At 40.1% G+C, this 27573-nt stretch overlaps 3 protein-coding genes across 4 annotated transcripts; 1 reads left to right on the forward strand and 2 right to left on the reverse strand.

Annotated features, from left to right (window-relative positions):
* Positions 1-513: 513 nt before the first annotated feature.
* aco2 (aconitase 2, mitochondrial) lies at positions 514-12327 on the reverse strand. The gene is made up of 17 exons (XM_041973905.1): positions 12260-12327; positions 7445-7587; positions 6911-7169; positions 6719-6811; positions 6462-6620; positions 6184-6334; positions 5905-6009; positions 5622-5713; positions 4720-4825; positions 4437-4594; positions 4277-4350; positions 4086-4197; positions 3729-4007; positions 3445-3636; positions 3228-3360; positions 2479-2600; positions 514-2381 (listed from the first exon to the last, which is right to left on the reverse strand). Exons 1-17 carry the CDS (start codon positions 12293-12295, stop codon positions 2247-2249), a joined length of 2349 nt encoding a protein of 782 aa, XP_041829839.1. The 5' UTR covers positions 12296-12327; the 3' UTR covers positions 514-2246.
* A 301-nt stretch (positions 12328-12628) lies between these two features.
* Positions 12629-14548, forward strand: phf5a (PHD finger protein 5A). The gene is made up of 4 exons (XM_041973967.1): positions 12629-12761; positions 13078-13101; positions 13926-14092; positions 14357-14548. The coding sequence occupies exons 1-4, from the start codon at positions 12710-12712 to the stop codon at positions 14444-14446; spliced, it is 333 nt and encodes a 110-aa protein (XP_041829901.1). The 5' UTR covers positions 12629-12709; the 3' UTR covers positions 14447-14548.
* A 1698-nt stretch (positions 14549-16246) lies between these two features.
* tefa (TEF transcription factor, PAR bZIP family member a) lies at positions 16247-26179 on the reverse strand. Of its 2 annotated transcripts, none has more exons than XM_041973945.1 (5): positions 25958-26179; positions 20289-20681; positions 18909-19129; positions 18044-18255; positions 16247-17080 (listed from the first exon to the last, which is right to left on the reverse strand). In XM_041973945.1, the coding sequence occupies exons 1-5, from the start codon at positions 26031-26033 to the stop codon at positions 17059-17061; spliced, it is 924 nt and encodes a 307-aa protein (XP_041829879.1). In that variant the 5' UTR covers positions 26034-26179; the 3' UTR covers positions 16247-17058. The 2 variants fall into 2 exon arrangements, with proteins under 2 accessions (XP_041829879.1, XP_041829878.1); XM_041973944.1 differs by lacking the exon at positions 25958-26179 and adding an exon at positions 21956-22306.
* Positions 26180-27573: the final 1394 nt, after the last annotated feature.

A 27573-nucleotide genomic window follows, 5' to 3' on the forward strand; every position in this document is an offset into this window, starting at 1 on the left:
TAGTTTGTAAGTTAATATACTTTACCTTTCAGTTACCAGTGGATTGCTGTGGAAGTTGACCAGCCTGCCAGCTGTCCCAGCTGCCCTGGATAAAGTTAACTCCTAGTTAGACTATACCATGTTCTTCAGGCAGGGTAGGAAGGGTTTAGGTTAGGTTTTGTCATTGTTTTAGATTTTTCTGTTTCCCTTTGACTGTGTTGCTCATTCTACAGAAGCACAATCCTAATACATAATAACTCATTGTAAAGGTGGCTAATCAGGCTTTCTAACAACATATAATACAGCACCTCTTGGTCATATTAAAGGGGAGAAATAATTAAATAAATTTTCTTACTTTTTGTACTTTTTTTAAGCTTCCTGCATTGGTACCTTTTCCCCTTTTCATGTGTCCAAATAGTTATGCAAACTTTTTTTTCTTTTTTCAGTCTTGTAATTCCCTGTCCCATTTCTTGGTTTATTTAAATTTATTCAACACTATAGGCATAATATTCTATAAAAACATAGACAGCTATCTGAGCAGGATGCACTCTTTATTTAACCAGTGACAAAAGCAGCAGGAGCTGTGAAATTTAATTTTGTATGCAGTGAAAACCTCAGAAATAAACAGAATTCTGTGAGGAATGGACATACCTGCGGTGCATGTGTTTTTTAATAAACAGCCACAGCAAAGTGTAAATAAATGACATCTGACTTTTTTATTTTACAACCCATCAGTATTTCTGTAATACAGAAAAAATAATCTGTGAGAAAACAAACACAATCACCAAAATGCACACGGTATCAGACTCTTTACATGGAGTGGTTTACATGGAGAGGATGGATTTAGTCTTCATCTGATTGGTGCAATAAGCTTTAACGGACCAGGAAATGAGGTGTTTTGTGTGAACTGCCAAAACGACTGACCCAGCTCCCTATATAAAGGTGTTGCAGGGAATTTTAGTTATGACACAGACAAGCGTTGGCAGACGGAGTAATATGGGTTTTATAATGAATGGCCTCATTACTTAATCAAAGCAAGAGGTAATTAGCTTTTTATCGCAAGGTTTTTCCTTCTGGAGACACTCTACCTCCAACCACACTGTTTAATTTCTTTAGGGTTTAAAAAAAAAAAAAAAAAAATCACAAAAAGGGGTGTAAGACCCTACAAAAAAGGGCACTGAAAATATTTGATGGTTTGGGTGAGAAACCTTGCAGGGTTTGGACCTGCAGCAGAAAAAAAAAGTATAATAAATAACAGGGACAAAAAAATGCATAATGTGCTTGTGAAAATGTTGGAACTGATCAGGAGAGCAGGATAATAGTGAAAGCAGCAGAGAAGAAGAGGATAAGCTACAGTATTCTTACACATTCTTACACAGCATTAAAGCATACATGTTTGTTTGATTAGAAATGTCTGTAATCATTTGTAGTACTGACAGAGTACTGTAGTGATTAAAACACTTTAATACAACACATGGATACAAAAATGACCCCTAGCTGTCTCACACGGTTAGATATTCAGTAATCAATTTCAATAAATCCCAGAAGTCAGCTCCCTCTGCCTCTTCAACAATCTTTACCAAACAGACTCCAGCCTAGATAAAAAGCTGTCAGTACAATACCTCCTAATGGCCACCAGGGGGCAGACTAAATCGCAATAACTCGGTGAACACAAGCCAAGTTTTTTTCAGATCCATGTGATTCTTGCAGATACAGCTTCACTAAGCGGGTGATGCACAAAGAGGCAGCATTTCTCTGTAAATGAAACAGGGGCAAGCTGAACAACAACAACTGAAGCTGTTTTTTTGCCATGCAGCGGTCAGCACAATCATAAAGCTGCAGTGAGAGGTGGCCTCTGCACTGCACTGAGCTGTTTGAACAGCTGCAAAAGAAAAAACACAAGCAAAGCATCAGATGGCGGCACAATAAGTATCCCCTTGATTTTGCAGCTCAGTCTATCACTGCTTTAATGAAACACAGCAGCTTCAAATAAATTAAACAAAGTATGTTCTGATGAGTTTTAGATTAGAAATCTGACCACTGACAACGTGCTATTGTTTCATCAACAGCTTTGTTATTAGAAGTAACCCTAATTTGCTCTACAGTTAAATTTTAAGATGTTTACTGGCTGTTACTTCAGTTAAAACTGCAAGCTAACCCAGGTGATGAAACTGCCATTAACATTCTGCTACCACCTTCTTCCCCACAACCCTCACCACCCTGTTTTCACCCTGATATTCCTCCTCCTCCATGATTTCTTCCTATCCTCAATGCTGAAGCGCCTTCATCCTGTTGAGGGCGGAGCCAGCCTGAAACCACTGGATCTGTGTCTCGTTGAAGCTGTGGTTGAGCTCTAGGGTCTCCTCGCTGCCATCACTGTGCTTCACTACTGCGGTCAGAGGCTGGGGACGACAAAGAGAAGGAAATCTTATTACAGACCTTCATTGTTAATAGTTAACTACAAGCAAGCCCATTTTCCCTCTTGCTCTGTTCTCCTACCTTTCCTGGAGCAAAGGATTTGAGTCCTCTGATGGAGATCTTATCATCAGGGCGGATCTTGTCATAGTCTGAAGGGTTGCTGAATGTCAGGGGGAGCAGACCCTGCTTCTTTAGGTTTGTTTCTAAGGATATGATGGAAACAGTTGCAAAACTCATGACCAATAGATTATCTATTAACTATGATTGTTAGAGAATAACAAATAACTGGACAATTCCAGCATAAAAAAGGCTTTAAAAGTCCCGTTTCCACCAGCAAATCCAGGCTGGGATGGTTCCCAGACAGTTTGGTTTCCATACTGCTCCATAATAGTGTGATGTCGTGTTGGCACGAACGTCTTCCTTAAATTATAACAAAGAATGCGACAGAAAGGAAGGAGGAGAATGGTGGACATCCAGCAGTTTTCATCTTGGCATGTGGCTTTAAACAACAGAAAAATTAACATTATTTTTAAACATGAAGCTGTTCCTGCTTTGTTTTTAGTGCTGAGTCATACAGGAAGCGACCACTCTTTCGACCAGTCAAAAGACTGCCGTGTGTCAAGCTCCATCTTTTTGGATCAGTAAGTTTGGGACCCCAGCAGAAGGGTCTCAAAAAAGTAGGGCAGTTCAGATCAGATATTCTGGCACCCATCTAATTTTTTTGCCAGTAGAAACACAAAAAAATGTGTACCGACCCGGACCTGTTGGTGGAAATTGGGCTAAAGATTTGCTGAAGTAGGTTTTCTTCAGGTGTTAAACTCAGACAGTACCGTGAATTCTGGCGAAGCTCTTTACAATGATGGCTCTTCCGCCTAGATGCCTGGGCTCCAGAGCTGCATGCTCTCTGCTGGAGCCCTCGCCGTAGTTGTCATCTCCAACCACAACCCAAGACACACCGCTGGCCTACAAACAGGCGGATAGAAGAGATGGTGAAAAATGTAACAAAACCTAATGATCCACGACCTGAAGCTCCCCCCCCCCCTTCACCTTGTAGTGACGAGCCACATCTGGGACTCCTCCGTACTCTCCTGTCAGATGGTTTTTGATCTTGTTGACTGCATCATTCTCACTGTTGACAGCACCGATAAGCATGTTGTTGGAGATGTTATCGAGGTGACCCCGGAACTTCAACCAGGGTCCTGCGGCACTGATGTGGTCTGTGGTGCATTTTCCCTTCACCTATAGAGAAACAAGGTTACCGTGTAACATCAGCAGGAGCAAGAGCATTTAAAGCCAGATTCCAGAGGTTGGCGACGTTTTCGTGACCTCACCTTGATGAGGACCTGCATACTTTCCAGATCACCTCCGCTCCAATTGTCAAAGGGCTCCAGCAGCTGCAGCCGATTGCTCTGAGGACTGACGTTCACACTGAGGCTGGTCCCATCACCAGGTGGGTGCTGGTAGGTGTCCTGGCCTGGGTCAAAGTCCCTGGCTGGTAGTTCATCTCCACTGGGGGGCTCTAGCTTGAACTTCTCTCCATTGGCGGCTGTAAGGTAATCTGTCTCAGGGTTGAAGTCTAATGTACCGGCAATGGCGAGGGCAGTGACAATCTGAAGTTAAAGAAGAAAAAGATTAATTATTGATGAATTAGAAACCTGAGGCAGTGGATGGGTTTGGTATGGGTTTACCTCAGGAGATGTAACAAAGGCGTGTGTTGCAGGGTTGGCATCGTTCCTGGCAGTAAAGTTTCTGTTGAAGGATGTGACGATGGTGTTCTTCTCCCCCTTTTTCACATCACGCCTGAACACAAAACAGTCATGTTCAACTTTTCTGCAGGAAGTTGGGGTACAAAGACTTTAAAGGTTAAAGGTATAGTTACCTGTCCCACTGCCCAATGCAGGGTCCACATGCGTTTGCAAGGACCACACCTCCAACATCACTCAGGATCTTTGACTGTATAAAAGTAAACAATTTAGCTTCTATTCTGTTCTTGTCATTATTTTAGTCGTTTGTCGTTTCTTGTTCATGGAAATACTCACATAGCCATCTCTTTCAATGGTGGCACGAATCTGCTCTGAACCTGGGGTGACTGTGAACTGAGCTTTGCACTTCAGACCTTTGTCCAGAGCCTGTTTGGCCAATGAGGCAGCGCGGCCCATGTCTTCGTAGCTGGAGTTGGTGCAGCTACCGATCAGACCTACGAGAGAAGAACCAGAAAAGATAAAAACAACAACTCAAGTCTCCTGAAAGGCTCTGATAACTGTCACTAACAGCAAGAGCATGAAGAAAGCTATGCAGCTGTTCCAGTCTATGAGTTCTCACCAACTTTGACCTCCAGCGGCCAGCCGTTCTTCTGAGCCACAGCACCAACTTCAGACACTGGGTGAGCCAAATCAGGGGTGAATGGTCCGTTAATGTGGGGCTTCAGCTGAGGAGAGGAATAACGTTGAGCTAAATATATTCTGAAGACACAAATTTGCATGTTTTGCACCAACATCGAGATTTAAAGGATTCACAAAAAAAGTGATTATCACCAATGAGCTAAGCCCATCGCATCTTTGTACCCTCCTACACACAAAGTGTCCATGTCACTGACTTTGTTCATATATTTTAATTTAATCCAAGAGAAGCTTTTTTTTGTTCAATTTTAGGGGCTGTGACACTTTTCACCCCGTCATGCTTCCTTGCCAGGTGTACTTCAGCTTACTTAAGCATCATGATCCTGGCTTGGACTCAAGCATCATTTGGTTTTGGATAGGAACCAAGACTTTCATTTACATAAGAACTTTAAAATGCCTGAAAAGTCAATGCACTTAAAGCATCCTCTGCTGGTCACAAAGCCCCTCATCTCATTAAAATGTCTCTTCACCGAGTTCATTATCCTGAAGAAGGGCTCAAATGCCACCTTCTTGCACTGAAAATGTCAAAGGTAGTTCCTTGTTCTGCTTTCCATGAAAATCTCAGTCAGCTGTAAGGCCACTCCAACCAGAACTAACTCACTAAGGCTGCAGAGGAGAACAAAAACGCCTCTTTAACCAAATATCAGGTGCAAAATTCAGGTCCGCTCTCAAACTTTATTATCTGTGTAAAATCTAATTAGCTCTGAGGTGGTGTAACGTGAGAGCCCTTTTCTGTCACGTTGTCCCCTAAAGTATTGCTTTTAGGTACAAAGATCATTTTGAGAGAGAGGGAGGGAAAAAAAAATAAATAAATAAAAGACACACCTCGTCCAGATTCAGCTCGATGATCTGGTCGTACTCACAGCCTTCATCTGGCACCAGCAAGTCTTGGTATTCATCAGCCAGTTCAGCGATCTCTGAGGAGAAACAGGAGGAAACATTGATGAGATGCACCATAACTTTTTAGACACAACACAAATTCTTCCAGGAAAAATGGAACTAAATTATAAAAGAACTATGCAGTAAATTTAAGATGTGGAACAGTTACTTAAGCTTCATTTTCTTTTTCTGCATCACTATAAACACTTGGAGCATCACCCAAACACACCTCCTCGGCCAGTCTTCTCCAGGTAGGTTCTCATGCGGTGGTTGTAAGGGAACACTGAGGTTGTGGCTCCGATTTCTGCTCCCATGTTGCAAATGGTGGCCATTCCTGCACAAAGACAAACAAGTGAATTTTAATGATGTTGTTTCTACACATTTGGATAAGACATGTTCTAAAGTTTTCTTAGTTTGCAGTGGATTCTCATGAAAGAGCTGCCAGGAGAAATTCAAGACGTGTCAGAGGCTGAACGAGTCAGGCTAAAAATCTTCTTTTAATGCTAACCAGTGCAAGAAATGGAGTCGACTCCTGGTCCATGGTATTCCACGATGGCTCCTGTGCCTCCCTTTACCGTCAGGATGCCAGCCACTTTCAAGATGATATCCTTAGGGGACGTCCAGCCAGAGAGGGTGCCGGTCAGTCTCACACCAATCACCTTAAAGAATGAGATTGTTGAATGTGTTTATGTTTAAGTGCAGAGATGCAAAATGCTACAAGTATACAATTACAACTCCAGTACGTCTCAATTCTGCTCAACAGGAGAAATATTGTTTTCTACTAACCTTGGGACACTTCAGCTCCCAGGGAATTCCTGCCATGACATCTACTGCATCAGCTCCACCCACTCCAATGCAGATGGAACCAAGTCCACCACCGTTTGGTGTGTGGGAGTCTGTGCCAATGAGCATCACTCCTGGGTAGGCATAGTTCTCAAGGATGATCTGTGTAGATTAAAAGAAAAGGGCATTTTAAATATAAATACAGCTCTGTTATTAGAGGAGCTCAGACCAAATTCTATTCAAATTTTGAGTAATAATACCTGATGGATGATTCCAGAGCCAGGTTTCCAGAAGCCAACCCCATATTTTGCCCCAGCACTGGACAGGAAATTGTAGACCTCCTGGTTCACTTCCTGTGATAAGAGCCATGCCAAGCTGAGTTCTGTGTTGCATTTTAACACAACTAAATCACCACTACACACAAATAATCAACCTAAACCAAGCGTCTTCACCTTTGCCCGGGCCAAATCCTTCTCCCCTCCAATCTGGGCCTCGATCAGATGATCACAGTGAATGGTGGAGGGCACAGCCACCTTTGGCAGGCCGCTGCTGATGAACTGCAGCATCGCCATCTGGGCTGTGGCGTCCTGCATAGCCACGCGGTCGGGACGCAGCCGCAGGTATGTGCGGCCGCGATCGATCTCCTGGTTGTGGGGATCATCAAGGTGGCCGTACACAATCTTTTCTGAGAGGGTGAGTGGCCGGGCGAGCCTGGAGAGGAAACAAACCGTGTTTTTATTAAAAGGTAGGAGGATACCAAAGATGTCACTGTGGCAAATGTAAGAAGAAACTCAAGATAGAAAAACAAGTAAAATAGAAAAGTTGAGAGGATTGCACTCTGTGGGTGGGAGTAGGCTAAGACTACAGGACCACCATGTTGAAAAACTAGCAAATCAACAGCAGAGTTCAAACATTTGCACCGATAAAAAGATGTTGGAGGAAACTGAGATGTGAGAAAATACAGAGTGGATTACATGGAAACCAACCTTTTTCGCACAATGTCGACGTTGGACTGGAGTTTCTTGTAATTGATAAAGGAAGAGGGCTCAAAGCGGCTCATAGCCACGTTGGCCTTTGCTCTGTAAGCAGCTGATACATGAAGGCGCCGTACACCATGGCCCAGGGCCAGCTGGAAACATTAACATGACAAAAACACCATAAACATACAAGTGTGAGCAAAAAGCAGGGAAAATATCTGGGCTGCAGGGAAAAAAAAAAAGTCCTTTCTAAAATCTGAAAGTTAAATGAAATGCTGTTTTGCAGTCCAGTCTCAGGAGTCACAGAGCACACCAAACCCGCCTTAGCACATATGTTTAGCATAGGGCTGGGCGATAAATCGATAAAATCGATAAATCGAATTTTCAATTTCTGGAGATTAATTTTTTTGAAAATCGGGATTTTTTCCCATAGTTAGTTAGCAGCAGACTTAGTCCTCCCTCCACAACAGAACGGTGTTTGTCTGACAGATTTTCAGTAAAGTGGCCTTTCACTCACGCCTGGGATTTAGCTGTGCGTATAACTGCAGTGAGAAATGCTCTCTATGAGATGCAGAAATCAACTTAACCCACAAACACTAGTTAAGAGACAACCTTCATCAGGGGAATTATTTCTGCAGTGGATCCTGTATGATAAGGATCCAGATGGAAAGAGATCACGGATGCATTGTGTCGCATATTTCAATGTAAGATATGAAGTCGTTTATATGGTGGAAGAGCTATGACATTATATGCTTTATTTTTGCTAGCATTCATCTATATAAACAAATGAATGTTTTTAATAAGTTTATTTATGTTTTGTAAAAGAAAAGAAAAAAAAATCGATTAAAATCGGAAATCGGATTTGGTTATAAAAAATCGGAGATTTTATTTTTAGGCCATATCGCCCAGCCCTAGTTCAGCATATGTGAAATTTTTTATTTGCAATTTGCTAATAGTTATCTTTAAAAAGTTACAGTTCCCAGGTTTCATGTCAAACAATGTGTGTGGCAGGGCCCAGTAACAAGAAAAATGGATGGGTATTTGTTTGTGTCTGAAGATCAACCCAATGCATAATCCTTAATCAAGTGCCTGTGAGCAGGGCATTTAGTCATCAAATTCACTCAAGTGGAAGTGTAGAGCAAATACCAGGAACGAACTAAGCCTGTCCAGCTACACATCAACCCGACAGAGATTTCTCTGCATAAAGAAAGTTTAGGCTAAATTTCAGAGAAACGCCGGGATCCTAAAGTGGCTCTGGTCGCTACCACTTTTAAGAATGGTCGCGACCACTGTCACAACAGTTTGACACCGGCTGCTAACACTTTTAGAATGGTTAATAGATGTTGCTACCAAAAGCATCAATTTAGTGGTTAACTACCATCACTTCCGCTTCTGCCAGCAATGCATTTCAAAATAAGAGTCTTACATGAGTGCAACTGACCCTTCAGAAGTTATTGCCTCAAGTGTAGGATGTTGCTGCTGCTCACAGGTTGGAAATTGTCACAAATTTAAATTCCTGTCAACTAATATTCCACTTGGATATTGGTCTCTACTTAAGCTGGATTTATACTTATGCAACATCTGAGAGGGTAAGGCTTTACTGAACAATGACAGACCCAGTCTGCTGGTGTGCTATGATGCCTCAACAGTAGAAGATGCCAAAGGACCACTCCTTACCTGCAGTAGTTATTCGTGACCATTAAAATACTATTTGTGTCTATGTTTAGATATGACTTCATCTCAGATTTTCTTCTTTTATGAACATTTTTATTTATTTTGACCTATTATTACACACATTTGGCTGAAGTAGCCTGGATGTGGTGTATTTGCTGTACATTCTCTGTGACGCAGTTCTCAAACTCTGTCAAGCCAAACCCATAACATCTATCAGATCATATCTGATACCATTAGAACTAAAAGGGAAACTTTATTATTGTAGTGTACGAGATATAAATGGGATCTGGTTAAAAACATTGGTTGGTCTTCAATAGGAAACCAGAATTACAGGTGGGTGTAATCAGGGTGAGGTGTACCAGAGGGTGTTTCTCTTGCCTTGAGGCTTGTAGATCAAAATCTGTTACATCCATTTGGCACTCACATTGGCTGAAAGAGCAGATTTTGACCAACATTTTGGTGTAGTGGATTACTGCAATGCCTTATACTTTAGTGTCTCTTAAAAATCTTTGTCCCATCTGCAGCTGGAGCAAAATGCTGCAGCACATCTGTTGACTGGAACACGAAAAGAGAGAGCACATTTATCCTGTTTTAGCCACGCTGCACTGGTTGCCTGTTCTTTTTAGGGTTCATTTTAAAATCTTTTTATTTGTTTTTAAGTCATTAAGCGACAGTGCCCCATCCTACCTCTCTGAGCTGCTCAACATGTACTCCTCTGGCCCCTCCGGTCAGCGGATCAGCTGCTCCTGGAGATACCGAGGACGTGGATGAAGCTGAGAGGGCACAGGGACTTTTCTGTGGCGGGACCAGAACTGTGGAACTTTTTGCTACTGCAGGTCAGACAGGCTTGATTGTCGTATAGTTTTAAATCTCTTCTTAAGACCCACCTCTTTTCATTGGCGTTTCACCCAGTATGAGTTTGCTTTTATTGCTTGTACTTTTTTTATTTGTATTGTTTTACTGATTTTATTGTCTTGTCTTTTATTATTTAATGTTTTAGTTATTTTATGAGGAGCACTTTGTGCAGTGGTTGTTGTCGTAAAGTGCTTATATAAATAAAGTTGGCTTGGCTTGTATAAGAGAGAAAGAATAGATTGTGATCTCTAATGGTGCAATGTTAAAAACTGGTTAGAACCTGTTTTTAACTTTCACCGACACCAGAAAGCTGAGATGTCTGCTGAAATCAGCTTGTCCCCACCCCCCCTAACTTAACTTTGGCCTCTTAAGCCAAAACCATGATAGCTATTTAAACCATTTATTGTGCCAAGACCGCAGAGAGGGCCAGAGGAACACAATGATGTAAAACGAGTTATAAACACACAAGTTTGATTCTGGTCTTAAGATCAATGATGTTTTTTAAATTGAGCATAATGGGAGCAAATATTACCTTTGTCTTGCTAAGAGACTTGTAGTTCAAAAGCTGTGACAGCTCAATTGTAGCAACATTATCTGAAAGTCTAATGATTTTCCTATGTTTAAATGGCATCTCTGAAATTATGCTGAAGTAGTCAAGGTTGAAAGAGTTTTTGTTTTTTTACAGTGGGTTTTATATAGCCTATACCTTTAAAGATTCACATAAAAAGTTGAATACGCTCATTCACTCCATTGATGCAAGTTTTTTTATTTTTCAAAATAAGAATGAGTTTTTTTTAAATGTTTAATAATAAAGAAAGATCGAGCTGCTGAAAGGAGCCCAATTTATGTGTTTTTCTACAGGACACTGGCTGGGGCAAGACAGTACAGCTGCAGGAAATGTGCAGCGATCCACAGTATCTAGGCAACTGCAGCCAAATGTGTGCCCTAATAAAGGGGTGAAAATGATGAATGAAAAATGTTGATAAAAAGTAAAACCTCAAATAGACTCGCATTAGACACAAACAAAATTAGTATTATTTTTATGGTCACAAAAAAGACTACTTTGCAATAAGTGGGCCTTTGGCATCTTCTACTGATGAACCATCCTAGCACAACATTAGTTTGGGACAGTCATTGTTCAGTACGTAGCAACCACTATGAAAGTGGAATATGCACTGACAGGATTTTAATGGTGTCAGATCAGAAGCAGCATCCACTCCTATACTTGTGGAAATAACATCTCAAGTGTCAGTTGCACTCATGTAAGACTCTTATTTTGATATGCATTGCGGGACAACCGGAAGTGATGGCGGTAAACCAATCCCGGTAAACGACTCCCGGAATGGTAGTGAAGTCAAGCTTCAATTAAAAGAAATTAAAACACGACTCAAGTTGTCATGTTTTAAGACTGAAGTAGTCAGATTTGTGACTAATTATGATATAAATTCAGGCCGTGCCACTCCAGTTCACTGTTCTACTGTGTAAACCTAATACACTGATTTATTTTTATTTATTTATTTTACTTAAGTTAATTTAAAGAAATCTCTTTAAGCCAGCAATTATTTGGGGTAAGGTTATGAACTAGTCAACATTTGACTTTCCAGGCCAAAGACCCGTTTTACATGTCAACATATAGAAAGTCGCCCTGATTTTCACGCAATTATCGTCTATATCACCATAATGACTTTCAGGTGACGTCTGGCATTCTTTACCTTTTTTAAATATTCAGAGTATTGACATTTGATGGAGTGTTATTATTACATTGTATTAAACACGTCAGCAGCCGCATATGAGCTAACTTTAAATCAGACATATTGTTTATCTGTGACTACTCTCTACAAGAAATAACAGCTTTAATTGTGTTTGCTGCCTCGTTTTCAGTATTTACATTTGTCTTTTGCCCGCTCGTCGCCAATGTGTCCAATGGGAGCTCTAACCTTGTGGTTAACCTTGTTATTCTAAACCAAACTCCTACACTATAACAAAACAAATCACAGTCAGATTAAAGCGATGGATATCTATGATAATATCCTTTAAAATGAAATACAAGCAGTGATTTTTAAAATCAGAGTAGGAGTAGTCTTTGCTTGCTGGATGCGTTCAGTGCAGTCGGGACACGATGACCTGACCAGCTAGCTGGAGACATTTTCACAGCTTATTTATCAGCAGAAACAACTCTCCGTCCTCTAACTGGATCTTGTGGGGTATTAAATCAAACTAATACAATCTGGGTGAGCAGGTGACACCTGCCTCTGATAAGCAAAAAAGTCATAAAATAAGATTTTGGTCTCTTACCTGGACCCGGGCAACAGTCAGACAGTAGGTTGCCATTTTGTTCACTGACAAAGATGTGAGGGACTGTGGTGACGTCACGCAATTGTAAGGGTTCTTCTTCTTCGTTGGTTGTCAACAACTTGCATTGTAGTGTTACTGCCGCCCTCTGGATTAATTTCACATGGTCGTTTATCAGTCTATCTTTTTTCTTATTTTTCTTAAATTCATGCAAAGACATACACACGGACAAACAGGTTGAAAAAAAACTCCGTGTGTGTGTGTGTGTGTGCGTGTGTGTGTGTGTGTGTGTGTGTGATGAAGTCTGTCAAAAGGTCTCTGCACCTTACAAGGTTTGAGTGTACTTTATGATTGGAGCCGCTAGGTGGCGGTAATGCAACAACTCCAACAGAGTTCACGTGTCAAAGGTTACAGTTGATCAACCCAGCATCGATTGCTGTACGTTACCGGACAATGGCTAAACATCACCCAGATTTGATCTTTTGTAGGAAACAAGCTGGTGTCGGTACGTTTTAATCTGTTACACGTTTCAAAAGTCTACGGAATGCTTTGCATGGGGCTGAATGCATTTTGTTTAGCTTTACTTGAGATAAATTAGCTGCTATGCTAACTGTTAAAGCATGTTAAAGCATTTCAGTGAGTGTGTTAGCATCGGTATTAGCCTGGAAATTACTTTAAAGTTTTGTGGATTTCGGAGTTTAAGCGAAAGCTTTTCGGTGTATTACTAAAATTTATTTAATGGAGTATTTTTCACTTAAGAAAACAACTATTTAGCTTATCCGCCAACATCACGTTACTAACTACTCTTTCCTTTTTTGCAGCTATCGGGAGACTTTGCGAGAAATGTAAGTTTTGTTCAACTACACGGTTAATTAAAGATGTGTTTTCGCCATCGTGAAATTTTTTTTCCTTAGTTTTAATTGATTATTTTACCATCATCCAATTTCCCTTTTTGATAAATCAAAACACCACAATTTAAAAAAATATTTGCGTTCATTTCGCATTAGACTGTAGTAAAGCTGTAAAATCTTTGCCCTTTTTTTAAAAAAATTATTATTAAAAATAGAGCTTTTGGTTATAATTTGTTTCCCATTCTGTGTTATCACAGCTGCCAGAAAATGGGATATCTTTAGAAGTACTAGTATCATCCTCATCTAAGTTGTGATTATAGACAAAACACAAAGTACATGTAAAACACACAGACAGTTGTGTTTTTCATGTACTTCAGTAATCCCTCAGTGTGTGAATACAACCTCTTTATTAAAAGCTACTCAGGTTGTGTAAAAGAAATTGCAAGTGTGTATAATAGAGGGGCGTCTTCTTGTAAATAAATGCATACAAATTCTGTTATTTAGAAAAGACCAGTTGGTGCCTAGTTCACCAACACAGAAAACAGTGTTTAGTATTTTTTTTCAGTAGTCTTAAAACATATCCAACTTACTTTAAGGGGCATTTTCAATCTATACTTGTGTAAAAGTTGGAGGACCTTCAGCTTGTATAGTACCTTAGTTTAATTTATTTATCAGTATTGATGAAGGCTGTGTTGTATTTACATTATAAATAAACCTGGAAATAATGTTTTTGTCTGTAATGTGTAACAAAAAGAAAAGTCACTTTCAAAACTAAGAGTAAGAGTCCTTCATCTGATGTGTAACACGCTTTTTCTCAGGCGATGGAAAGTGTGTCATCTGTGACTCTTACGTGAGGCCGTGCACGCTGGTGCGCATTTGTGACGAGTGTAACTACGGATCCTATCAGGGACGCTGTGTCATCTGTGGAGGACCTGGTGTATCTGATGCTTACTACTGTAAAGAGTGCACCATCCAGGAGAAAGATGTGAGTGTCCTCCTCCTGTTTTAGATAACAAGTCAAAAGTTTGGACACACTCACTCACTTGGTTTAATAGGAAAGTGTGTATTTTACACGATGAGTATTTTACAAGGAGGTGTTTATCATTTTATTATTTGCTGCTATCAGGGCAGCTTTAAGTAAATAATCAGCACTTTTATGTAGAGTTTAAAATTAAACCTACTGTAAATGAAAAACTTTAATGCAGAATGTATTTCCTGAACAGTCTTCTCTTTTTCTTTCTCTTCGCAGCGAGATGGATGTCCTAAGATTGTGAACTTGGGCAGCTCTAAAACAGACCTGTTTTATGAACGCAAAAAGTACGGCTTCAAGAAGAGGTGAAGAGACTAAAGCCTCTTAGTTTTTCAGGGTTTTTTTAATGTAAAACTTTCAAGAAACATTTTTTGACTTCATGATAATAAAGTTTGCTTTTCTATTTCTGCCTTTAGCTGTTTGCGGCTGCTTTATTGTTCAACCATTTTAAATGGAAATACAATTTGATATCTTTTAACACGAAAGACAGAATTTTTCCGCTTTCTTTACATTTAAACATCATCTTTGTTTACTGTTGGATTGAAATGGAGGCAGTGTGTATTCTGATTTGCTCTATTTCTGCCTTCTTTACCAGCCAGCAGCAGTTCACACTTTTTACTAAACCCTTTGGTTGAAAAGATAAACATCGGTGGTTTAACGCAGTCTAGCATCACTATTGATGGATTTCTTTTTCTCGTCAGAACCTTTCAAACTGTACAGGCAATGCTGTGGGTTAGGAGGATGCTGAGACATCAAATAGAGATCAGATAAATAAATAGGTAGCAACTTTGTTTAAATTCTCATTAGAAGACAGTAAATATCAAAGTGTTTTTCAGTGTTATATGGTAGATGTAGGAGTTCTGGAGAGATCTGTGTTGTTTCCTGAAACTCATCTAGGTTATCATGATGTCCTCCAAGTTTCCTAAAGTCATTAAAAAGCTGAATATTTAATACGCTTATAACAATCAGCCACTGAAATGATCAGCATTCAAAGAATTTACTCCTTGGTTTCATCTCGCATTGGATTTGATTTTAGAGAATAAAGATCTCATTTGCAAAAAAACAAAAAAAACAGACTTGTGTTATCAAAGCTTTAATTGTACACATTATATATATATATATATATACACACAATACAGAGCCACACTCGAAATGTTTTATTTTTTCATTTTTTACAAATAACTATAAAGACATAACAAGGAAGAGAACAAATTGACCTGTTCCAGAGCAAAGGCATATGCAGCCTCCGTTAAAGCAGAAAATGTTAAAAAGTTAAACAAGTCTAAAATCTTATTGTCAAAATGACCCCTTAAAAGTTATTTTAAAAAAAGAAAGATAATTATACTTTGTAATGCATAATTTGACTTTAAAATGAAATTTAAAGAGAGACCTGGAGTGAAATTGGGGAGTTCAGTAGGTCTGGAATATTTGTAGTTACTTGGAAAGCCTTTCCAAAGGACACAATATTCATATAGCTAAAAAATTAATATGTGGATGGAAGCACAGCAGCAAAACAAATAGTTTTCCTTAATTGTTGTTATTTAGTCAGAGCTGGACAGGAAAATAACCTGAGGTTAAAAGACAACTCATTTTCAGGCGTATACGCGCTGTAAACCGGTAGACTGCACGCTGCATTGCAATGGCTTTAGATGCTGAAGACACTGAAGATTTAGAGGTTCCTTAATTATGCAAAATATGCCCCACATACAGCATGTGTCATGGAGTTCCCCAGAATATTTGAAAGAAAAGAAACAAAAAGCAGTTTTACAACAGACTTTGTCAGCATGTGTCGTTCAAAATCAGGCACAAGGATTATGGAGGCAGGTATTAGAGGTAATGTGCTCGAACTAAGTGTTTCTCAATCCTGGTCTTCACCACTGCCCTGCATGTTTTAGGTCTTTCCAACTCCAGCACACCTGATTCAGATTAACTGAACTGCTTGTCAAGTTCTTTGCAAGCCTGCTAACGAGCCATTCAAGATGAGACACCTCTAAAACATGCAGGGCAGTGGTCCCCGACCAGGATTGAGAAACACTGCTCTAACATTTGGAAAATGAATCATTATGAGAAACTTGACTCGTGCTGTATATATTTAATGCTTTGCTTTAAAAAAAAAAGCTTCATTTTTTTGCCTACATTTATTTACATTACATGCACCCCATTCTACACATGAACTTCCATGAGGTGCAGACATAAGTGGATGAGTGCACGCTGACTTTCTGCCGAGAGAAAAGCAGACGTCCGAACTGCTGACAACACAGCACAAGGGCGACAGATAATTTGACATTTAAACAGGTGATTAGAGAGTTAACTCTGTACAGGTCATGAATGCTTTTACATAAAAGTGAACGTGGCTATGCTGTTTTTTTATTTTTACATTTTTTTTTAACCATGTCACTGTAATCCCCTGAAGAAGCTTAAGTTATAAGAAATGTCACAGTCAAAAGTTTCAGAGGGCAAAGGAAAGCCCAGGTCTTTATGCTATCTGTTATGTAATAAGTTTATAAACTAAAATATATTATTGTCAGATTTTATTGACAGAAAACCTGCAAACCCTGGTAATTAAACTATTGCATCGACTACTTCCATATTGCCTATGACAGTTTAAAAACTTAAAATCCAAGTTTGTCCAAAATAAAAAATTATCTCTTTCGGCCACAAGTGTACAAAACATGATAAAAGTACACCTCCTGCTCGAGGTGATCTAAAGAAGCACTTGAATACTCACATTATCAGATGTTAATAATAAAAAAACATAATTGTATCTTGACATGCTGTTAAACCTCCATTGCAATGTCTGTCATGCCCTCAAACGTGCTCTTCTCCTCTTCATCCTCGTCGTTTCTAGCGTCCCATGCCCAAGCAACTGGGTTTGATTTATTTATTCATTACACAAAATAAATGAATAAATCAACTGGTGTCTATTCATCATCTGGCACCGCACTTGAAAAAGAAGAGAACAAGGATGAATGACAACAGCAGGAGGAAGGGAAGGGGGGCAGGGTTAGGCCCCCTTCCTGTTTATCACATATTGTTTATTTCGGCCAACAGAGAACCGGTTTCCCACCATTTGGGAACCATGAAACCAACCACCCTTTAGTTGGCTGATGCATTTCACCCTCAGCACCAGTTCACCTTTCATCCCATAGGTGGTGGTCTTACACCTGCAGCGTTCTTCTGACAACCACCCAACAGGTGTTCATACTCAAATCATTGTTGGTTTCCAAGGAAACCACAGAGTATAGGTTTGTAATTAACCAAAAGGGTTTTTTTGGGTCAGGATGTAAGTCATGGTTCTCTGGTGGCCAAAAAGTCCTTCTAGGCAAGTCAGCAGGTATACAGGTTGGTTTTGTGTGATCAGTAAAGTTTCTGTTATTGTACAGTGGAATATTCAGCATTAAGGCTTCTTAAGGCATAGTTCTATATAAACCTTATACAACTGTATTTGATGTATTGGACTCGTGCATTTATTTACTTTTAAAGCCAACTGTTAAACCATTCATACGGTTTACAGCTCAACATACTGCAGCCATGTTCATGTGGGAGAACGGCTTCATTTACTTGATTGTGAAATGGTAACTTGACGTATTAAGGATGAGACAGGAAGGTAAGAAAATAGCTTCTGAGACATTTTATGATATTGCCTTAGAGCTTAAAAAAAACCGTCAAAGCAAATGTGGTCAGATTAACTAACAATGCAGGATTTAACCCACATCACAGTCCCAGTGTCTGTAATCCTCCCACTCCGTCTAATTCCATCCAAACATCTTGGCAGCATCTTTTCTGCGGTTGTTGTGGTGTTTACATCACTATCACAAATCTTAGGGGCAAAGACTAAACAGGTTTTTTTTTTTTAACTAAGTAGATGTCCATTCACACTTAAATGATTTTTTCCTGGTCCCTTACAGTGGTCCAAATTTGTCCTCGTAGCGAATTGCGATGTTCTTGTACCGGCCACATTCCTTGCGTAGCTCTGCCACCTCCGACCGCAACACTGTGTTCTCGCGCTCCAGGAAAGCTGCTCGGACTGTGATCTGGTTCTCCTTTAACCTGCGAGCGTCTCGTGAGCGTTTGGCTGCCACGTTGTTCTTCTTCCTCCTCTGCCAGTATTTCTCATCCTGGAGGTATGCAGCAGAAAGGAAAAAGGTTGGCTGGAGGAAGTCTGCACAGCTTTATAAAAACAGATCAGCACAAAATGGGCCTCTGTGAAGTAATGTGGCAGACGGCCAGGCTCCTTTGGGCATGTAAACAAAACCAGTGTTCTCTGATGGACTGGAAGGGAAGTAAAATATCAACATCAGTCTGTAAATATGTTTGCTGAGTCACTGTGAGTCGACAGAAGCACTGCTGCACAGGCAAAATGGCTTAAGAAATTTAAAGCTGATGTTACTTCCCATTTATTTAAATTTTAACATATCAATTTTATTTCACAATCATTACAAGTTGGAAACACTCTGAGCACAGTGCTTACACCATACCAAACTTTACACTCTATATTTAAAGCCTTGGGTTAATAAAAAGGACGCTCTGGTCAACATCTCAACTGGAAATATATACACCCTGACATGGTCTTCACCAAGCAGCTTTACAGAAGTCTACAAGTAAAGCTCAGTTTCACTTGTTATATGAAACAGGAAAACCACAAAGTGTTTCGAAGTGTCTGTATAAACCCACACAGAAGCTCTGATTTATGGTGCCACTTGTCTTAATGTGCTTGTTAGATCCTAGACGGTAGGTTTCTGTTGTTTTCATCCTCCCTCTCTCAGCTTACCTTCTGTTCTTCAGGCACAAACACCTTCTTGGCCTTTTTAATCATGGGCTGCGGCTTGAGCTCCTCCTCGCTGAACTTGTGTTTGCGTGGGTCGAAAAGTTCCCCACCAGGAACGCTCGACAGGACCAAGTCTGTAGGATCTGGCTCGTAATTGATGTCGACCTCGATCTCATCTGGGATGATGGGCTCGGGCGTCACTCTGTCTTTGCCGGTCGTCACCTCTGAGCAGACATGAAAGTGATACAGTAACGGAAAGGTGTGGCTTTGGTCACTTTTACACTGTGCTAGGGCTGGGCGATATGAACCAAAAACCAAATTTCAAAGATATGATTTTTACCTGAATCACGATATATGATAAATATATATCTCGATATAATCAACCAAAGAGAGAGTTCTGATTTACAGCAATGAGTGCTAAATGCACTTTTATTAAAGGGGCAATAAGCAGAAATTCATAATTTTTAGATTGAAGGAATTAAAAAATGGCTTTGTGAAGAACTAGAGGTGGAATTTCAAGGCTAACAGTGCGCCTTAGCTTTAGCCCCCCTACCTCCGTTAGCTGGTTAGCTACCATTGCTTGGGGTTAGCTCGATTAGCTCTTAGCTACAGGCAGCTCGGAGTTTGATGGGTGACAATCATTCACCCCCACCTTCACAGTCCTCCTCTCAGCTCCACCTCTTTGCCCATTTTTGGATTTTCCGGGACTAAAGACACGCGTGACGCTACCAAGATGGCGACGGTGGGAACCGCCCAACAAACTTCACTTTTGCTCTTCAGAAACCTACGGGTGACGTCACGGAGACTCCTTCCATCTTTTATATAGTCTATGTTTGATCTCCAGCCCCATGTTTACAAGCCGGTCCGGCCTCGTGTTTATGTGAATCCCTCCCATCCCTCCTCTGGAGTCCTCGGCCCTCCCTCCCTATAAAAGGCTGGAGCGAGCGAGAAATGGCAACTCATTTTTTTAAGCAAATTGAGAGAGCAGAACAAAATGTTCACCTGCAAACAACCAGGATCCAACATTAACTAAAAAAAAAAAAAAAGCTACAGTTGTGGCAAAGAAGCTATCAGACAAAGAAAGGAACATAACCTGGATTAACATCGACCTGGTATTTACAAATTGGAGAGCACTGCGAGCAAAAATACAGGTTGTGCAAAATACAAAAAGATTAGATACTTTTAACGCAAAACAAGCTATTGTGATATAAACATTATTCCCTTATTCTATATCGTGTGTCACAAAGTGTCAATATATTTGAAAATCTCCATTTACTGCCCAGCCCTACACTGTACAACTGCACACTGCAGTAGTTTTGTCCCACATTTGATTTCTCTGCTGTAAAGTGTGCAGATGCATCCCCAACTCTACCAGCCACTTACCTGTAATAACTTCACAGGTAATATCAGAGTCACTTTTGGTGATGATCATCACTTCTTCCTCACACTTGTCCAACTCCTGAATGGGCAGTAGGGCCACTGGAGTCACACTTGCTGACTTGGTAACTTTGGTCTGTGCAGAAGGAGTGGTCTTTGCTTTCTCTGTCTTGGCAGCACTTCCTTCTGTGTCAGTCTTTATGGTGTCGTCATCGGGTGAAGTCGGTATGCCGTTCTCCATGAGGAACTCTTCCAGGTCCATGTATTCCAGGTGGAAACTCTCGCCATCATAGGGAATTGTTTTGTCCCAGATAGCAGGGGTAAGGGCGGCAGAGGGGCCCATCTCACTACCTCCTCTACCCAGGTCCACATTATCTCCAAGACTCAGCTTCTCTGTGTCTGAAAAGAGAAAGATATACCAATATACTAAATATGCTCACAAATTTCAGTAAATATGCAATAAGTGCATCATCGAGAATCTGAAAGGGTAAGTTTGCACATACAAGGAATCTTGTTCAATTAACCACCACAAAGGGGAAAGACGTGTTTATTTATAAAAGTTCTAATCAGGTATACGCTCGGGACACAGATCCAACAACCACCATTCAAAACAAACATCTCAAATTTACATGATATAACCTGAAAAGTTAATCTGTCTGAGTATCAAGGTCATATTCACCAATACCTGTAGTATTATATGTTATCATAAATTAGATAGTTTATAAATCGACATAATACTAATAAATAACTTGTAAATAATAATCTCATTGTCATTCAATTTTCTTATTAGAAAAACTTTCATAAAAAACAGAAATATGTCACTGACGCTGCCCCCGGCTGCACCATGCGCGCCCCCACACCAATAAAAACGCTCGAGAACAGCTCGAGGAACAGTCTGAAACGCTGACACAAACAAACAAACAAATAAATAAGTAATAAGCTCCAGCGTGAGCTTGTTCTGGAGTCCTCACGACCCAGATTCACCGCCGCAACCAAGGACTCGGGTCGGTGCCAGGTAGCACGAGACACTGGAAAAGGGGCCCCTGTATCCATGCCTCAACATGTCAGCACAGTTTGAACTGCACGAGAGGACACGACATCAGACAGGTGGTTTTAATGTTGTGGGTGTAAACTGTGCATTGTGCTAAACTTGTTTAGAAGCAACAGTATTAATGTTATTTAGGATGCCATGTTTATGAGTCCACAACATATTAGCCCATAAACGTCATTTACAACTATGGGAACAAACAAAAACAAAGAAGAAATGGAAAAATAAACAAAAACAATGACCACCAATTAATTTCTGCATTGCGTACTTTTAGTGCTCCTCGTACAAGCATCCCTCAACACAAACTCCTACTAAATTAACACAAATACGTTTTTCTGTAAACAAAAACTACATTTAAAACGCGGGGTGTGTCTAGAAAATACTAGAATGCGAATATGGACACGGGAGACTGCCCGTGAAGCCCAACATGCATCGACAATGTACGGTTACCATTAACGTCTTAGCGTATAGATACACAATCAGCACCAACGGTGAGGTCCTGTTGGAAACATTGAGAGAGAAAAAATCCGCGTGTTTTTCATCTTTGTGAGTAGTTAAACCAGCCCCCCCGCCCCCACCCACTACATTTCAGCTGGCTCCTCGCTATCATTCTAACAATACTCACCATCATCGCCTTCAAGTATATTCGGCGGGGGCATTTCCATTATTTTCTTCAGAACCACCGGGAATGAGCTCGGAGCTCCCGTGGCCGTTTCCAGCGTGATGACAATTGGTTCTCCCGACATGTTTTTTCCTCTTGTTCACACCTGGCCCCGGATAACAACTGAAGAAGCTAACTCGGCTATTCCAGTTAGCTTAATGATAACGTTGGCTATCCACTCTATTTCGCCTTTTTGTCAGTGGTTTAAATGTGGAAGATAAAAAAAAAACGCACTAAAATATAACTTCGACCATCAGTGCATCTGGTACAACTCGCTTCGTTGACCTACTTCCTCGTAAAATTTGGTGGTAGAGAGGTTTTGGCGTCAAGAACAAACCGCGCCCCTTGATTAAAAAAATGGTTGGCTTTGCCTTGTTTTGATAGGCGTCTGGTGCCACATCTCATTAATATTAATATTTTGGTGGTATGGGGCGGGGTTTACAAAAAATGATGTGCATTGATTGGTTGACTGAGTTATATATGTTTCACATAATACATTACGAAAAACGTGTCACGAGGCAAAACGGGTTATTGTACACATTGTACCTATACTCATGGTGGTATGATTTGTGAGACGTCTATACCTTAAAACGAGCGCAACTTTATTCTAAACTGAAACCGACGTGGAGCAGCTTTATTTAGTCTTAAATCCAGCCACCGATCTCATAGTACATGCAGCTCCTAACCCCCTTCTGTCTGTGCTGCTGCACCAACGCAGCTCCGCTCACATGCACAAACATGTGCAACAGCCGCGCTTACATATCTACTAGCTCCATCCAATGACGCAGCTCTGTATCTGTGCTCCTCACAAGCAAGAGATGTGCAAGAAGGGCGACGCGGCGGTGTAATGGTCGTGAAAGGCGTTACACCTTCAGGTTTCAGTTACTTTTGGACATGATCCTACAGCTGAGCAGACATCGCAAGGGCGAAGATATGCATGTCTTAATGTGGAGCTGCCACAACGGCACAGAACATACTGCACCACACCAATCGCTCTATAAGATCAGTTTTCACTATGGGTTATATTTATGCCACATCACAGGCTGAACAAAATAATCTAGATACCGAAGCTCCATTATAAACAAATAGAACGCAAATCTTACAAAACAATGTTATTATAAGCTGCTAATAATGAATAAAAACGGAAGTATGTGCATTTGATCTAAATGGTGAGAGGCACATCCCATTAAATAGATGGTTATCTTTTAAATAATTAGAATAGATTATTCATATGTTCCCACCAACATGTGGTATAATATATTGCTAAGGACTGGCTCCAAGGTAGGAATTTATGGTGGTGATGGGAGGGGGGCTTTTCCTTTAATGTCTCAGGGAACAGTGTCACATGTTGTGCAAAATATGTTGAAGTCAAACCGTCAAGGTCAGGTACAATAGAATGAAAACGTGAACTCCCTGAAGGTTGTCCAACTGAACCTCAATGATTACACAAAATAAACTAAAAAAAAACAAGTTTGGATTATTTTTCAAGCTTTGGAAAACAAAAGATTAAACATGCTGACTAAATGATGACTCTTCATCAGGATTGGCAAAAGGAAAAGATCTAAGTAACTGAAAGAGGGTTCGTTTTTGTGAATGATCGGAGCCTAAGCTCGTTTTTCAGACATAACTTTCTCTGTTAAACTGATATGTAACAGAAAGCTAACAAACCATTTCTTATAGTCCCTGGTCACTTTTCTGTTCAAGACTCACAGATATGTTGCACAGAACACATTAATAAGCATACACAATGAAGGGTGGACAATAATAATTTAGCTTATAATTTGCTTCTCAACAGGAATCCTACAGAATACTGAAAAAGAAAAAAATCCACTGTCAACACTAATTGCATGGGCAAAGTAATATCACAACCACAGCACACTTGCAAGGCAAATAGAAATTTTAATGACAACATGACATGCTGGAGTAATAAAGTCTCCTTTTGTCTCCCTCTATTATATACTCACATATGCTGCCAGATGATAACAAGCATGTGTACTCTGGCTCTTGTCACTGTTAAAACATCAATCTTATGTTTGTCTAATGGACTGTAAGTGTTTAAATGATTTATCATGTGTCCAAAAAGGGGTGAGGTGACCTAAATGATTAATGCTTCAGTACTCTCAATGAGAAAAACAAATAAAGACATGTTTACATTTACAGGTCAAATATTATTTAACATAGTTGAAGAAGCCTGATTATTCCCTAAGATGGTTTTTAGCCGACATTTTTTTAATCTACCAGTTCATAGAGGGAATTTTGCAAATCAACACTATGCTATTTCATATCATCACCTTTAGTCTGTAATGGATCATTTCTACACTAATGAGTGTGCTCAGTTCCAGTAGCCATAGGGTACAATCAGTGACTTGCATTTGAATGCCAGTTGAATCATCACCAGTTTCTCATTCATGTTTGCAAGCATTAAGTTGTCCTGCAATTTACATTTTAGCCACTAAATGTCACTAGATCCTAAATGTTTCCCTTTAAAGTCAACCTTTGCATTACGTCTGAACAGATTTTCTCTCTTATTTTGCACATACCACCTTAGTATATGGTGTCACAGAAAAATGTAACTTGACACCATTAGTGTAGAATGTTAAGTTGGTGACAACACAGATGTCATGGTTGAGAAACAAAGAACATTCTAGACAAATGTACATATTAGTGCGTCTAAGAGCTGCACAAGCAAAAATAAATAGGAAATCTGCTCTACCTGTGGGTGTATACTTAATTGTGTGTGTCTCCACTGCCACAGCTCAGTTTGTGATCAGTATGCAGGTCTGGATTCAGTGTTTTCTGGTACACAGTCTCTGCAGGCCTTGCAACCTCTAATCATGGACAATAAAGTGGATAATTCAATCAACTGAATAAAGGTGCAGTTCACCCAAAATTTAATTACCCTGCTTATTTGTGTAACTATCAAAAACATTTAGTTGTGATCCCCTTAACTCAGTATCTGGTTTTCCCACAATTCTAGAAAAGATTTTAGTCAAGCAGCACAATAAATAATCTAAAACAGATACTAACAATGCTTTTCTATTAATTAAAGTATTAAAAACCATTTAATAAGCTGTAATCTAATATATGAAATAGAGGCAAGTGGAAAATAATGGACATTTAATCAATATGGAAAGAAATATATTATGATATACATATAAGTAATCAAACCCAAAGAGGGGTGTTTTAAGATCTCACAAGCTCGTATAACAAAACAGAGGGTGAGTATTAAATCTTGTAAATGTGACTGGGGTCAGCAGTAACATGACACAGCTCAATGCAACCTTGTTGCGTGGCTACAATGTGTTTTTTGACACACAGCCTAGATCCACAAAGCAAGACAATGTAGACTAGAAAGGAGCTGTCTGTTGATTTAATCATGGCCTCCCACCCCCTGTCCGTCTCACCTTTGCATGCATCCACTTAACACATAATCAGATCCATACGACCTGGGTGAGATCAACAGAACTACTGTAGAAGTTAAGATATCCAATAGAAAACCACTGAGAAAGCTGGGTTCTTCTTGCCCATAGTGGGTAAAACTGTCATCAGCTTATCTAATGAAAACATCAAGCCCCTGGAAGGTGGGGGTATGGCAGCGTGACCACATACCAAAGTGAATTTCTGATCAATATTTTAGGAATGTGTTTAAGGATGCTAGCAGCACTTCAGAAAAAAAAAGAAAAACAGGATCTGCTCTTTGCCAAACGTATACTTTATTACAACTCTATGGAGCCCTGCTCCACTGTAACGATACCACGTGCAATGACCCCCTACAAAGTGACCCCGTGGGCTAAGTCTCTGTAAACCTTGCACTCATCCCGAGGTCTGGGGGCATATCCCTGTAGACTGGTTCTCATGCAGCTCAGCTGACATGAGTTACACAACAGGCGCTCAGTTATCAGAAATTAGTCAAAAACTGCCTGCGCTACATGTGCTCTGGATAAACACAATTTAACAGTGACTTACCATTATCCTCAAAGTTTGGAAGAGTAAATGGGTGCTCAAGAAGAGCCCTAAAGATCTCCGGGATTTCAGTAGTCATTTTCCTTATAACTGCAAGTTAGGAAAAAAAAAGCGTTTTTGAGGCACGTCCACAGTTCACAAAAAGGACTTTAAGAAAATAAAACTGAAGCACCAGTGAAAGTTCCGTGGCTACACGGGGCCTGGCAGCAAGCAAATCGTGGTTTGACTGTTGAAATTACGATGGTTCCCTCACTACGAACTCTACGCAGATTCCTTAACACAAACCACGCCCTTCAACTCCTCTCAGCCAATCAGAAGCAAACGTGGACCCCAAACATAGACGGAAAGATCTCCGATTGGTTTATCTACATGTCAATCAGAGAAGACGCTCGTTCATTACCTAAGGTTAAAAAACCCATGTAAACAGAAAACTGATCCGTTTCCAAAATTGAGGCAAATTAAATGCTGAATCGAGAATAAGGTACAACACTTGTTGCGCCTTCTGACTAGTAGTTTTGTAGAAAAAAATAAAGAAAACCCTAAGAGGCACAGTGCTTGGTGAGCTTAAAATGAGTATTAAGTATAATTTATGAGGGCACAAAGAGATATAGAAAATAACCAGTATTGCTTTATCAACCAAGAGATATAGGAAAGCCCTACAAGCAGTTTAAAGATGCTAGCTTTAAGCTAATGTGCATCTTTACCCACGAGGGACGTAATAACTGGCCAAAACGTAGACACGTGGCACACATGTCAAATAGAGACGGCGTAATGCACGTGCGTAAAGATGACAGCTGGCTTATGTCCCCCAAAACAAACCCTGGAAGATGGGTATTACAGGGTAAAGTAAAAGCAGCGTCAAGTCCCTGCACAGCTGACATACCATAGTGATTTAACCCAACTAATTAAGTTTGTGTGTGCGAGCGTGGTTATTCATGCAGTAAAAAAGTTACACAAAAGAAGCAGGCCCCTGCAGGTACAGAGTACACATATAATCTCAGCCTGCAGGCTTTGAAAGGGTCAGTGGACTGTTAACACGTGCATAAACGTTTTATAAGATCCTTGCAAACACGTGTGGAAAAAGCTCACTTACTTCTAGCAGACATGGTTAGACTGGTTTGTAGCAACCCTGCCATGCAACATCATTAAGTTTTTAGGAACCACTCAGGGATCCATCTTAGGGAGCCTTGACCAAATCAACTGCAAGTTTCAATAAATGGAAAACACTTTTTTTTTTCCTAAAAGTTTATTAAATGCTTTCAAGAGATTTGGTCCACTTGTGTGATCATGAACATCCGACCAGGGAGGAGAAAAGAGAAAACAAAGTCAAGAGGAAAAAAAAAACAAAACAAAAACACTTAAAACAAAATGTAAAGATACAGTACAAAAGAGGCCTTGTTTTTTCCACTTCTTACAACCCTGGTTTCTTTTACTCAAGTTATTGAAAACGCAACCAATATCTTCCTAACTTATTGATAACCGATTCATCATGAACTTGTTTTGTGGCTGTGTAAATGTGGGCTGGTGCTGCAAATCAAATGGGACACAAACTGCAGAGGGAGAGGAATGAGATGCAAAAGCAATGGCATGTCACATGAATATTTGTTGAGCTGAAACTT

Source organism: Melanotaenia boesemani, chromosome 21 (assembly GCF_017639745.1).
Source record: "Melanotaenia boesemani isolate fMelBoe1 chromosome 21, fMelBoe1.pri, whole genome shotgun sequence".
Classification (NCBI taxonomy): Eukaryota; Metazoa; Chordata; class Actinopteri; order Atheriniformes; family Melanotaeniidae; genus Melanotaenia; species Melanotaenia boesemani.

Coding starts and splice junctions, on each gene's coding strand:
- tefa (XM_041973944.1), bottom strand. CDS start 22,076: ATGTCGGGAGAACCAATTGTCATCACGCTGGAAACGGCCACGGGAGCT. Junction 20,682..21,955: donor TATACTTGAAGGCGATGATG/GTGAGTATTGTT, acceptor TTCTCTTTTCAG/ACACAGAGAAGCTGAGTCTT. Junction 18,256..18,908: donor TTGTGCCTGAAGAACAGAAG/GTAAGCTGAGAG, acceptor GCATACCTCCAG/GATGAGAAATACTGGCAGAG.
- phf5a (XM_041973967.1), top strand. CDS start 12,710: ATGGCTAAACATCACCCAGATTTGATCTTTTGTAGGAAACAAGCTGGT. Junction 12,762..13,077: donor TAGGAAACAAGCTGGTGTCG/GTACGTTTTAAT, acceptor CCTTTTTTGCAG/CTATCGGGAGACTTTGCGAG. Junction 13,102..13,925: donor CGGGAGACTTTGCGAGAAAT/GTAAGTTTTGTT, acceptor GCTTTTTCTCAG/GCGATGGAAAGTGTGTCATC.
- aco2 (XM_041973905.1), bottom strand. CDS start 12,295: ATGGCAACCTACTGTCTGACTGTTGCCCGGGTCCAG. Junction 6,621..6,718: donor GCTCTGGAATCATCCATCAG/GTATTATTACTC, acceptor TAATCTACACAG/ATCATCCTTGAGAACTATGC. Junction 4,008..4,085: donor CCTTTGTTACATCTCCTGAG/GTAAACCCATAC, acceptor CTTTAACTTCAG/ATTGTCACTGCCCTCGCCAT.